The sequence below is a fragment of the Mustela putorius genome, unplaced genomic scaffold (assembly GCF_011764305.1).
Source record: "Mustela putorius furo isolate JIRA1106 unplaced genomic scaffold, ASM1176430v1.1 tig00000196_pilon_pilon_pilon, whole genome shotgun sequence".
In the NCBI taxonomy this organism is placed as follows: Eukaryota; Metazoa; Chordata; class Mammalia; order Carnivora; family Mustelidae; genus Mustela; species Mustela putorius.
Window position 1 is genome coordinate 2,350,333 of NW_025421310.1, and position 12,654 is coordinate 2,362,986.

Here is a 12,654-nt window from a genome sequence, read left to right on the forward strand (position 1 = left end):
AGGATTGGAGAGGCTTCTGCCTCAGTTGCCCACAACGGCAAGGAAATACTTTTTGGACCAGAAGCCATGGGCATAGCACCTGAAGAGAAAACAATGAACAATGTAAACGAATTTAACATCTGGGGCGGTGGCACAGAAGCCTAAGCCAAAGTGACCCAGACCTCATATTGTGTGACTCAATTCAGGTGAAATGTCCAGAAAAGTCTAATCTATAGTGACATTAGATTAGTGGTCTCTGGGGCGCCTGGGTGGCTCAGTGGGTTAAGCATCTGCCTTTGGCTCAGGTCATGATCTCAGGGTCCTGGAATCCAGCCCTACCCGCATGGGGCTCTCTGCTCTTCAGGGAGCCTGCTTCCGCCCTCCCCCACCCACCTCTGCCTGCCTCTCTGCCTACTTGTTATCTCTCTCTTTTTTTTTTTTTAAAGATTTTATTTATTATTTATTTGAGAGAGAGACAGTGAGAGAGAGCATGAGCAAGGAGAAAGTCAGAGGGAGAAGCAGACTCCCCGTGGAGCTGGGAGCCCGATGTGGGACTCGATCCCGGAACTCCGGGATCATGACCTGAGCCGAAGGCAGTCGTCCAACCAACTGAGCCACCCAGGCATCCCTTACTTGTCATCTCTTGTCTGTCAAATAAGTAAATAAAATCTTTCAAAAAATAAAAAATAAATAAAACAGAGAGGCATCTGGGTAGCTCAGCCGGTTAAGCATCTGACTCTTGACACTTGATTTTGGCTCAGGTCATGTTATCAGCTTAGGTCATGATCTCAAGGTTGTGAGACTGAGCTCCATGTTGCCTCTGCACTCAGTGGGGAGTCTGCTTAAGATTCTCCCTCGCCCTCTGACTCTCCCCGGTCCCCTCTCTCCCTAATAAAAAATTTGAAAAATAAAAAACTTTAAATACAAACATACGGCGCGGCTGGCTGGCTCCGTCAGAGGAACATAGGACTCTTCCTCTCAGGGTGGTGAGTTTGAGCCTCAGGATGGGTGTAGAAATTATTTTAAAAAATTAGTAAACTTAAGGGGCGCCTGGGTGGCTCAGTGGGTTAAGCCGCTGCCTTCGGCTCAGGTCATGATCTCAGGGTCCTGGGATCGAGTCCCACATCAGGCTCTCTGCTCAGCGGGGAGCCTGCTTCCCTCTCTCTCTCTGCCTGCCTTTCCATCTACTTGTGATTTCTCTCTGTCAAATAAATAAATAAAATCTTTAAAAAAAAATTAGTAAACTTTAACTTTAAAAAAATTATTACATGTGAAAAAAAAAAAAAAGACAAAACCAGAAACATACATCTGGCTTCAGAAGAACTGTTAAACCAGGGTAGGACCAAGAAGCCTTGAAGGTACAGAAGTACGCAGGTGTGCCACCTCCCTCCCGGGGCTTTCTCTTTCGCCTACAAGCTTTGCTTAAAAAAAGTTAAAAAATAATAACTTTGTGTGTGTGTGTGTGTGTGTACTAAAAGCAGGACAAAGAAAAAAAGGACAGGGAGGCTGGAAGGATCTGTGGGTTAAACCTCTGCCTTTGGCTCAGGTCATGGTCTCGGGGTGCTGGGATCCAGCCCCACATCAGGCTCTCTGCTTGGAAGGGAGCCTGCTTCCCCCACCCCACCCCCTGTCTGTCTGCCTACTTGTGATCTCTGTCAAATAAATAAATAAAATCTCTAAAAAAAAATAAGTGTCTGACTCGACATGAGATTGAGCCCCACGTCTGGCTCCACACTCACTGAGAAGTCCACTGGACATTCACTCCATCTACTCCTATCCTGGTTTGTGCACTCACTATCGCAAATAAATAAATCTTTGAAGGGGAAAAAAAATGGACAAAACAAGAACATTTGGTAATTTGGGGATGTGAGCACTCCAGTGTGTGCTATATTGCACTTCGTGTTTCTTGGGGGTTTTTTCACTTTTCAAAATTAAATCAAGAGCCCCATGTAGGACCTGGTGCAGGGACCCAGGAGAAGTGACCATGGTAGTTGTGTTATGGTTATTTCAGTTTAGGTCTCTTACTTACTTCCCTGATGTCCCCACCTCTCTGTCCACAGACTAGCAGGTACTCTTGTCTTTTACATATGAAAGCAAATTAAACCTTTTCTCTCTATGTTGCAAATACTCCTCACCCATTTCCACCCCCATCCCAACAGTCCCTGAGGTTTCTGTTTTGCTAAGTCCCGTAGGTACCTTGCTTTATCTGACCCACTACTCCTACCACCTTCATGCACTCCCCCTGGGGCTGGGCCTGGGTTCCCTCCAGCCCTCGCCCCAGTTTCCTAACCCTCATCGATACAGAAATGGAACCTGTTACTGCCCTTCCCCCACCCCAAAGGGATCCTCATTGCTTCTGTCTTCTCGGGAGAACCAAACTCTCCACTGCCATAGCTGCCTTGGCTGGGACCTCCCTCAGTCCCTCCCCTATCTGCCTTGTATCGGGAAGCACTCTTCCAGAGAGGTGCTTTGTACCTAACCCCTGGGCCAAGGGGAAGCTCCTGGCTGCCTGAGGTGAGTACTTGAATCTTGGAACCTGTACCCTACACTTGGCACTATCCAGCCCCAGGAAGGTAGCGCTAGGCTGGGAGACAGTGGGACCTCATCGATACTTTATCCGTGGGCAGTGGCAGCCACAGGAGACCCTGTTTGAGAAGCTGGCTAGAGAGGGAGGTTAGGAACAGACTGGGCGGGAAGCAGGACTGAGTCTTCTGACCTAAGCTGTGCCTCTGGTTGTGAGGGGTGTGGGGGTGTCGGGTACAGTGCTGAGGTCCTGTCGGGTCCTACTGCTGAGGAGGCCCAGTCAATGAGTAGTTTAATTTCTTCTCCTTTCACGTGTCTGTGACCATTGCAACCTCACAGGTTCTTCCCTGGATGGTCCATCAGCTGGTGCCATCTGCCTCTTACAACCCTGACTCTAAGACTCTAGGACCTGGCCCAGAAGGTCTGGTATTTGCAGGCCACATTGACCCCCTCCTTGGCTTATTAAACCTGTATCCTTGGATATACTATTTATTCCTCAAAACGCACAACCCACAACCCCTGTGATAAGGTCTTTAGAAGGGAAAGTAAAATCCATGTCTCCTCCAGGCTTGTGACACGGGAGGCTGCAGCTCCCACCGCCACTGCTGCTGAACTGCACCTCTCCCTCCTGCCTCCCACTGGGTCAGGTCCTCCACCTCATCCTCATCCATGAAGACCTTCTCTTAAGCCACCCATGTCCTCTCCTTCCTGTTGAGGTATGAGCTGCCATTGCTGCCTTTTAGGCCCCGTGTTTGCTGCCCCACAAGACCCACCACCCATGGGTCCTTAAAACATGCAGTTGGGACTGTGGTCCTCCCCCTCTCCTCCCACAGCTCCACAATCCCCATAGCAGCTCGGCCCACAATTCGCTCACTTTCCTCACTTTAGGGAGGGCCACCCGCCCTCCTCAAAGCCCTCATGCATGCCTTTCCACCTGCCTGATGTTACAGCCATGTGTCTGGATCATTCCCTCTCTTTCTCACTCCTGAGTCCCTCCGCTTATAGCACAGAGTAATGAGACCACCAACGTCACTGATAAAGCCTTGTAAAGCAGAAACAAAGCAGCACTCAGCAAGGGAGAGGCAAGGAGAAGGAATCTGTCAGATGGGAAACGCACTGCGTGCAGGCCCTGACCCTCTGGCAGCTAGATTCGTTCCCTGTTGTTACTTAACAAAGTACCACAAACTCAGTAGCTTAACACAACACTATCAATTAGCTCCCTGTTTTACCTGTCAGAAACCCAGGCATCGTCCTCTGCTCCAGGTCTCACGAAGGCTGCAATCAAGTTCTGGGCAGGGCTCGGGGCTCTTCTGGGAAGCTCTGCGGGAACATCTGCTTCCCAGCCCCTTCAGGTCATCAGCAGATTCCAGTTCCATGCATTTGTAGACTGAAGGCCCTATTTCCTCGCTGGATGTCATGTGGGCCTCGTAGACTCTTGACTCCCCCCTGTATTTCTTATCACATGGGCTCTTCCAGCTTCAAAGCCGGTGGAATCCCTCTACTTCTACTTCTCTCTGCTTTCCTCCTGTTTTTTTTTTTTTTTTTTTAAGATTTTATTTATTTGACAGACAGAGATCACAAGTAGGCAGAGAGGCAGGCAGAGAGAGGGGGGAAATAGGCTCCCCGCCGAGCATAGAGCCCAATGTGGGGCTCAATCCCAGGACCCTGAGATCATGACCCAAGCCCAAGGCAGAGGCTTAACCCACTGAGTCCCCCAGCACCCCTCCTCGTCTGCTTTTAAACAACCTATGATGACCTCTGGCCGAGCCAGGCAATCAAGGATCATCTCATCTCCAGGCCAGCGGGCTGTCAACCTTAATTATATCTGCCAGGTACTGTAACTATACGTAAGTCCTGCACGCGGAAATCTTGGAGGGGGGCATTTTTAGAATTCTGCCTCCCTCCAGGAGATGACTTACAATGTCTCAGAATCCTGTGGAATCAGGCCCCCAACAGGATGAAGCTTCTCTCTTTCTGCTGAGGTAGTAGCAGTTGTTGTCTGTCAAGGTGAGGGACACAGACGACCCCCACCTCTACAGGTCCTGGGACGGAAGACAGGGAGGCCCTGAAGTCAGGGAGAGTCCCTAGAGGCATGGACAGGGCCGATCCATGTGAGCAAGTGCTACAAAAAGAGGGAACAGCACAGGCCACCCTCAAGGTAGGCAGAACCACAGACCTGAGGAATGAGGAGTGATAGGACCGGAGAGCGGCCACTGAGGTTGAATGGAGAAGACCCAGGGGGCAGGGCAGGCCATTCTGAGGGGCCCAGATTCTGAAGAAGGACACTGAGGTCATTAGACTTGGGGTTTATTATTTTTTTTTTTTTAAAGATTTTATTTATTTATTTGACAGAGAGATCACAAGTAGACAGAGAGGCAGGCAGAGAGAGAGGAGGAAGCAGGCTCCCTGCTGAGCAAAGAGCCCGATGCGGGACTCGATCCCAGCACCCTGAGATCATGACCTGAGCTGAAGGCAGAGGCTTAACCCACTGAGCCACCCAGGCGCCCCTAGACTTGGGGTTTAACAAGGTTCCTCGGGGCATGGGCCACAGGATTGGCTGTCAGTGGGGACAGTGGTTCCCCTCCTGACCTTCAGCGCGTCTACAGCACAGGTGATCAAGGCGGGAGGCTGGTACTCGGATCTTGCCCTCATCCCGGAGGCTGAGTCCGCAACCCTAGCCCCAAGCTGGATTCGACACGCGCTGCAGGAGGCACGGGGTCCACCGAGGTCTCCGGGAATCTTCCGACCCTTCTGTCCTCCCGACTGCCTCTAGCCCCCACGAGCAAAGTATAAAGCGAGGCCAGCCCACCACTCTAGCCCCCGGCCTGGCTCACTGTGTCCTGGATAGCCAGCCCCATCTCAAGGTCCTCGAAAACCATGGCTGTTTCCTCCGCCCGCAGACTGTCTCCGAAAGAGACTGCTAGAGCCCCCCGTCCTGGCAGACGCACCACCCATCTCTCCCCTGCCCTCCCCTTACTCCGACGCGTGTCCCAAGTGCTGCGTGGCGAAGGGAACCGTCGTTCACCGCTCGCCCTGGGGCGGATGCGCCCAGTGTGTGTGGGACGGGGCAGGGGCACAGAGACCGGCCGCCTCCACCGTCCACCAGTGACCCAGGCTCGGGGGCGGACGATGGGAGCCGGAGCCTGGGGGTGGTGTCTGCCCCTCGCTCCGCTGCTCTCCCCGCAGGGCTGGAGTCCGGGGTACCTACGGCTGGTTCCACTCTTGCTACGGGCAGAAGGCCGTCCCCTGGGGTCGCAGTGCAGTCGAAGCAGGCTGAGACCTACCTGGGGCTCCGGGCCGCCTTCCCGACCTCCGCGGCCGCGCCCCAGTGCCAGCCCCGCTGGGAGCTCGCGGGAGCGCGGCCCAGAGATTGACAGCGCAGGCCCCGCCTCATCCCCGCGCCTCGGGCCACGCCGGAAGCGTGCTCGGGCTCCGACCTCCCTCACTGCCCCGCCGCCCGAGCCTAGGCGACTTTAGTTCCCCCTCCGGCTAGAGCCGGAAGAGCGGCCTGGCCGCGGCGGCCGATCGCCATAGAAACACCGGAAACGTGCTCTGACCGAGCGCTCCCCGTCCCCACCGCGGCCGCAGACTTGAGTTCCGTCGGCGTCGCACCCCGAAAGTGCGGCCTTGTCGGTGCTGAGCGGGAGAAAGCCACGTCCCGGCCGAGCGCCGCGGAGGAGCCGAAGGTGCGGGGTGGCGGGCATCCGCCGCCGCAGGGCCGGCGGGCGGGCCGGGGGAGGGGCGACGGCGCTGGGCGTGGCGCGCAAGCCGCGGCCGTGAGGGGGCGCTGCTGATGGGGACCTGGCCCCGGCGATCGTGCGGAGGCGGGAAATCCGGGCTGGCCGGGGTCCGCCACTGGCGTCGCCGGGGCGTGTGCGAGGGGACCCCCCGCGTTCGGGCTGGGGCGCGGGCAGCCGAGCCGAGCATGGGGGAAGGTGCTCCGAGCGCGGCGCACGGCGAGGGCTGCGGCGCGGCAGCCCCCACGCGGCGCCACACCCGGGAGGGCGGGCCTTTGTTCTGCGGCACGGAGAAGGCCCTGCTGCGCCGGGGCTGAGCCGAGGCCGGGAGCCGGGCGGCGGAGGGCCGGAGGCGGCCGGCGGCGCGGGTGCGGGCGCGGGTAGGTGCGCAGGCCCCCGCCGCCCGCGCGCGGATCTGAAGGTCTCTGGACGGTGCGTGAATAGAGACGGGGAAGGGGCTGGGGCACAGGTAACGCACGCGCACACACCGGGCGCGTTTGAAGAAGCGCCAGGAATTTTGTCGTGGCCGTGGAGGGCGCGGAGTCCGGGAGGGTCCCTAGCTGTCGGGTCTGCTCAGGCTCCCTCTGCCTGTGGCGCGGGGAATAGGTTGGGAGGCGGGGAACCTAAGGGGAAGACTCCATCGGCCTGGGGAGTGCAGGTGTGCGAAGTGGTCCGTGATGGAGTGAGATGTGGAGCTTGCAAGGGGCGGGGGGCTGACCCGCAAAGAGGAAAGGGGACCTGGGGGTGAGGAACCGGAGGGGGGTGAGTCCGAGACCCCGTTAGACCCGGAAGGTTAAGAGAGGCTGCACTCCAGGGCTGTGGGACCCGGCCTGTGCCGGACTGATGGAGAGGGGGTGAGTGTCAGGGTGCGTCCTGTGTCCCAGCCGTTCTCTGATGGGGTGCGCGGGGCTGGGTGCAAGATGAGCCAGGTATCCCATCTTTGTTTGATAGACGGAAGACTGAGCCCTACTCAGCATGGGACCTGCTTGACCCGTGAAGTAGCAGAGCTTCTCAGATTTCTGGGGTTTCCTGGGGAATAGTGTCCCTTCCCCCTTCCAGTGTCTGACGGTGGGCAAATCAGTTAGAATTAGGAGGCCACAGTTTTGACAAGAATCATCCTGATCTGGAGGCCGCTGCTGCACCACCTTTGCCCTCCCAACCACACACCCTGCACAGTCCACACAAGCCCCTGCTTTATGCCACCCCCACACCTGTGCCCTGCAAGCCATATCAAGAGTCCAAGAACCAGGCCGCAAGAGGTTCCTCCCTACCTGCTGTGGGGGTTGGCAGAGACCATGTATTCTTCTCTTATACGGCACTTGTCAGGCTGATGCCCAACTTACTCTCAATCCTCTGTGACTCTGCATACCCTCAATTGCTTAGCCCAGGACCCAGGTCATGCCACCCCACCCGTGAGAAGACCTCTGTATACCCTAGTTAATATAACCCAATTCCAAGCCAACAGACTTGGGTCTCCACAGGGCCTTGGATGCTCCAAGGAGGGGGGATGTGGCAAAGGAAGATCAAAAAGCTGCTTGGGGAGGAATCACAGCCGGCCAGGAAGGGGAGTGGGTAAGGTGTGGCAGCCAGTTCTGTGTAGGGGCCCCTGCGGTCTCCTCCACAGAGCTGTGCCATTGGAGGGGGACTTTGGGAAGGTTTATGGATTTGGAGTTAGGGGAAGGGTGGGTGGACCAATATAGGGGAATTTGAGCTCTTCGACCCTTCTCTGAGAAGCAAGCAAGACTGGGAGGGAGGCAGGTCTGGGGTATTCCCAGCCTTCCTGCAGGGGATGTGCTGGGTGCTTCCAAGGTAGAGCTGCGGAGGCCCTAGAGACTGCGGGGTGGGGTTAGGTGAGGCCGGTGTGGTGTCTGTGGGACAGAACTGTCATGCCTTTTTGGGAGGGCTGAGGTTCACAAAGCCTGGGGTTGTGGTGTGCCTGTGGGCCTTGTCCTGCAATAAGAGCTTGAGGGACAGGGACAGTTGGGGGGGCGTCCCCCACTGACCTCCCTCCCCCATCCCCTCATGCGGTGCAGATGGCGGCGGCAGAGGCAGTGCACCACATACACCTGCAGAACTTCTCCCGCTCGCTACTTGAGACACTCAACGGGCAGCGGCTGGGCGGTCACTTCTGTGACGTAACAGTGAGGATCCGCGAGGCTTCGCTGCGTGCACACCGCTGTGTGTTGGCTGCTGGCTCGCCCTTCTTCCAGGACAAGCTGCTTCTCGGCCACTCCGAGATCCGCGTGCCACCGGTGGTGCCGGCGCAGACTGTGCGCCAGCTCGTCGAGTTCCTCTATAGCGGCTCGCTCGTGGTGGCACAGGGCGAAGCCCTGCAGGTGCTCACGGCGGCGTCAGTGCTGCGCATCCAGACGGTCATTGACGAATGCACGCAGATCATTGCCCGCGCCCGCGCCCCGGTCCCAGGCGCACCCGCGCCCCTCCCCACACCCGTGCCCCCACCTCTTGCACCTGCGCAGCTACGCCACCGTCTGCGCCACTTGCTTGCGGCGCGCCCTCCGGGCCACCCAGGCGCGGCGCATAGCCGCAAGCAGCGCCAGCCAGCGCGCCTGCAGCTGCCCGCGCCCACCGCGCCCACCAAGGCCGAGGGGTCAGAGGACCCCGCCCTGCCAGCGGCCCCAGACGACGGCGGCGGCGACTGCGACGAGGAGACCGACGATGAAACCGACGGTGAGGACGGTGAAGGCGGCGGCCCGGGAGAGGGCCAGGCGCCCCCTTCCTTCCCTGACTGCGCCGCCGGCTTCCTCACCGCTGCCCCTGATAGCGCCTGCGAGGAGCCGCCCGCACCCGCCGGCCTCTCGGACTACGGCGGCGCCGGGAGGGACTTCCTTAGGGGGGCCTCGGCGGCCGAGGACGTGTTCCCGGAGAGTTACGTGTCCGCTTGGCAAGATGAGGATGGCACTGCCGCGGAAGCCTGCCCCCCCGATACCCCGGCTCCGCCTGACTGCGTCCTGTCCGGATCCCGCGTCCCCAGCGTGAAGACCCCGGGCCCCCCAGTCTCGATTTTCCCTTTTCATCTGGGCGCTCCTGGGCCGCCTGCGCAGCCTTCTCCCGCACCCTCCGGGCCGGCTCCTGCACTCTCCTCCGCCTTCTACCCAGCGCTCCAGCCAGATGCGGCCCCAAGTGCGCCTCTGGGGGAGGCACCGGCCCCACCGCCTGCTGCTCCTGCTGCGGCCCCCTCGGCCACCCCTGCCCGAGCCCCAGGTGCTGCCGAGTCACCTGCCTATGAATGCAGTCACTGCCGCAAGACGTTCAGCTCACGGAAAAACTACACCAAGCACATGTTCATCCACTCCGGTGAGCCAGGATGGATCTCTGAGCCCCTTGGTCATTAGAGATTCAAGCCTGAGAGAGGATTGGGCACTGGGCAGGCGGGTGGAGGCACTCATGCTGTTTTGATGCTCTTTCGTGACCCCAGGGGAGCCTGGAAATTGAGTCCCAAGTGTGACATGTAGGGGGGAGGGGAAGCCCCTCCACTGGAGAAGGAGGAGCTCCTGCAAGTCCCCTACCTCGAATTATTGGTGCAGGAGGAATCCTAAGGCTGGGTAAAGGAGCAAGAACTTGCCCAGAGCTTTTGGAAAGCTGGCAGTGAAGCCTTTACTCACCGTGATCTGGGCTGATCTGGAGGAACAGAGCCTTGGCAGGGATAAATAACCAGGCTGGGAAGCAGTGCTGCAGGGAGCCTCCTGGGTCTTCTGGCTGTCCCTGGGTTCATTGACAGACTGGATGGAGAGAGGATGAGTTCGCTGGCCTAGGGAAAGCATGCAGAGTAGGCAGAGAGGTGCCCTGATCAAGGCTGGGGGTGGCAGATGGGGCTGCATTGTAGGGACCCTACAGCTGCAGAGGGAGGAAAGGGAAGCTCCTTGAAGACCATGGGGCGGTCCCCTAAAACCTCAGCTCATCTGGGAGGTGCTCTGCAGTGGCTGGGGGAGAGACAGGGAGTATGCTAGGGTGAGCAAGTGGAGACTGTGGCACTAGAGGCTGAGGTGGTGGCTGGCAAGTCCTGGGTGTGTCCCCCCCCCCAAGGGGGGATTCCCTAGGGGCTCAGGTGGAGGACAGGGGTATGGAGAGTCAAAGACTGCCTGCGGGGCTGAACTGGATGTTAGGAAAAGCAAAGATTTGGCTGGGAGTTCTGTGGGAGTGTGGCTGAACTGGATGTTAGGAAAAGCAAAGATTTGGCTGGGAGTCCTGTGGGAGTGGAGTGGGGAGTTCTGCAGGGCCGGGAATTTGGGATTTCACTGTGAATGGATGGGAGGGCATCAGTGTTCTGAGGTAAGTAGTGACTGAGATGTGGTTTACACCATCATCCCCACCTGGCTGTCTTGAGATGAAGGGGAGAGGATACAGATCTAGGTATTCAGCCTGTGGAGAGCTGCCAGGGGCCCCAAGGTAGTGCCAGCCAAGATTTGGAGCTTTGTGTCACCTTAGCCAGGTGCCAGGCCTGGTTGGTCTGGGGGAACCCCTTGCCCAGGCACTGCCCTGCAGTCCCTCTGCCACTGAGATGGGTTTTTTATTAATACCTGATGATTTAAGAGCTAACACCGTCTGCGCCACCCCAGGAACATTATAGCTGCCAGCAGACAAAGGTTCTGGGCAACAGGGGCTTCCAGTAGGGGTGGGGGGCAGGTATGCCTGCGTCTCTCCCAGTGTAAGCCTACTGGGCCTTGCAAGACTGTCCTCAGAATGGTGGCCAGCAAGCAGAGTACAGAATGCTCCATGGGCATAGCAGGAGTGGGGGGAGGGGAAGTCCCTAGAGGTGGGGGACTAGTGATCAGTCACGAGGGGCAGCGTTATCTCAGACCAGCAGGAGTCCCTGTTTGGAGGGTACCTGTTAGAGTTGGGGGCCCCTGACAGTGGTATCCCGGTATGATGGTAAGGGTCTGGGAAAGAGGTGTCCCCGCTGAGTGGGGAGACATACTGGGTCATGTTGGGGGAGGGTCCCTGTTGAGCTGGAAGGTCCGGGGGATGAGGGGGGTGAGGGGTGGTCCCGGGAGGGAGTGTCCCTAACGGGAGAGGGGGATTCTGGGAGGAAAGGGGAGAGCCCCTTCCCAGCTGACATACCCTGTCGCCCATAGGGGAGAAGCCCCACCAGTGCGCCGTGTGCTGGCGATCTTTCTCGCTGCGCGACTACCTGCTGAAGCACATGGTCACGCACACAGGCGTGCGTGCCTTCCAGTGCGCGGTCTGCGCCAAGCGCTTCACGCAGAAGAGCTCGCTCAACGTGCACATGCGCACGCACCGGCCGGAGCGCGCGCCCTGCCCCGCCTGCGGCAAGGTCTTCTCCCACCGCGCACTGCTCGAGCGCCACCTGGCCGCGCACCCGGCGCCCTGATCCAGTTCCAGGCCGCCCTTGGCCGGGATGGGGACCTCCGTTGGAACTAGGCCACAGCCGCTGCGGGACCGGTTCATACCTGCCTAGATGCCTGGACCACGCTCCCACCGTCAAACCGCACTTTCCCCAGAGCACAGGCCTTCCCTCTCCTTCCACCCTTCTCCCCAGACCTGACGGGGGTCCAGCCTGCCTGGGGAGGAGAGGTCCTCCCTCCTCCTTAGACCCTTCTGATGGTGGCGGGCTGGGGTTGGTCAGGGACCGGCCATCCCTGAGAACTGAATCACCTCTGGCCTAAACTCGAACTGGCTGCCCAGACCCTTGGGCCAGGCCCAAGGTTTGTGGCTTGATTGGGGTGGATTCTGGAGTTGCTCCTCTGTCCCAGTGTAAAGCTGGGCATGATCCTGAACTACCCCTCCCTCAGTATAGCGTCTAGGGGGCTCAGGTGGACCCATTGTGGACTGGGACAGGGCCTCAGGACCCCCGCTCTCTAATAAAGTACTGTGGGCTATGGGTTCCAAACTCGGAAGCTGTGAACTCCCAGACCCGTGCATTTCTCACCATCACAGACTGGTTGTGGGCGTCGGGGCTCAGTGCCCCTGTCCCTGGGCAGCTGACCCTAATCTCCCAGGCTCCTTGGGCAGAGACAGGACCGCACGCTTGGCCACTCATGCTTCTGTTCTCCGGGTGGGAATGGGATGTTTATATGACTGGCACTTGGCTCTTATAGAGCCAGCCCTGAGGTGTGCTTCGAAGGGGGAAGCCATATGTGGAAAAGACGCAGATTTTGAGGCCTTTCCCACCAGAACTTTAAAGCCCTTTGGACTTTAGGCTCCCCTCCCCCATTCTCCTGGGCACAATGGTTGAGCACCTTCCTTGCGGGGGGCAGGGGAACACGCATCCAGGGAGTCTTTGAGGCCAGGCAGCCAGGTGGGCATCTGAGCCCCAGGATGCCTACCCTGACCGGTAGGTTCTGAAATGCAGGGGAAGGGGGGCTGAAGGGGAGGGGCAGCCAGGACCCTTGGGCTGCTAACCTGGTGACCAAAGATACTGATCCCTAGTATCAAA

The 12,654-nt window shown here is 58.4% G+C and overlaps 1 protein-coding gene across 5 annotated transcripts; it reads left to right on the forward strand.

Annotated features, from left to right (window-relative positions):
- The first annotated feature begins 5,979 nt into the window (after positions 1-5,979).
- On the forward strand, positions 5,980-12,115 carry ZBTB45 (zinc finger and BTB domain containing 45). 5 transcript variants are annotated; one of them, XM_004780444.3, is made up of 4 exons: positions 6,271-6,671; positions 7,721-7,811; positions 8,273-9,554; positions 11,333-12,115. In XM_004780444.3, exons 3-4 carry the CDS (start codon positions 8,273-8,275, stop codon positions 11,587-11,589), a joined length of 1,539 nt encoding a protein of 512 aa, XP_004780501.1. In that variant the 5' UTR covers positions 6,271-6,671; positions 7,721-7,811; the 3' UTR covers positions 11,590-12,115. The 5 variants fall into 5 exon arrangements, with proteins under 5 accessions (XP_044933256.1, XP_004780501.1, XP_004780500.1 ...); XM_045077321.1 differs by lacking the exons at positions 6,271-6,671; positions 7,721-7,811 and adding an exon at positions 5,980-6,188; XM_004780443.3 differs by lacking the exon at positions 7,721-7,811.
- The last annotated feature ends 539 nt before the right edge of the window (positions 12,116-12,654 follow it).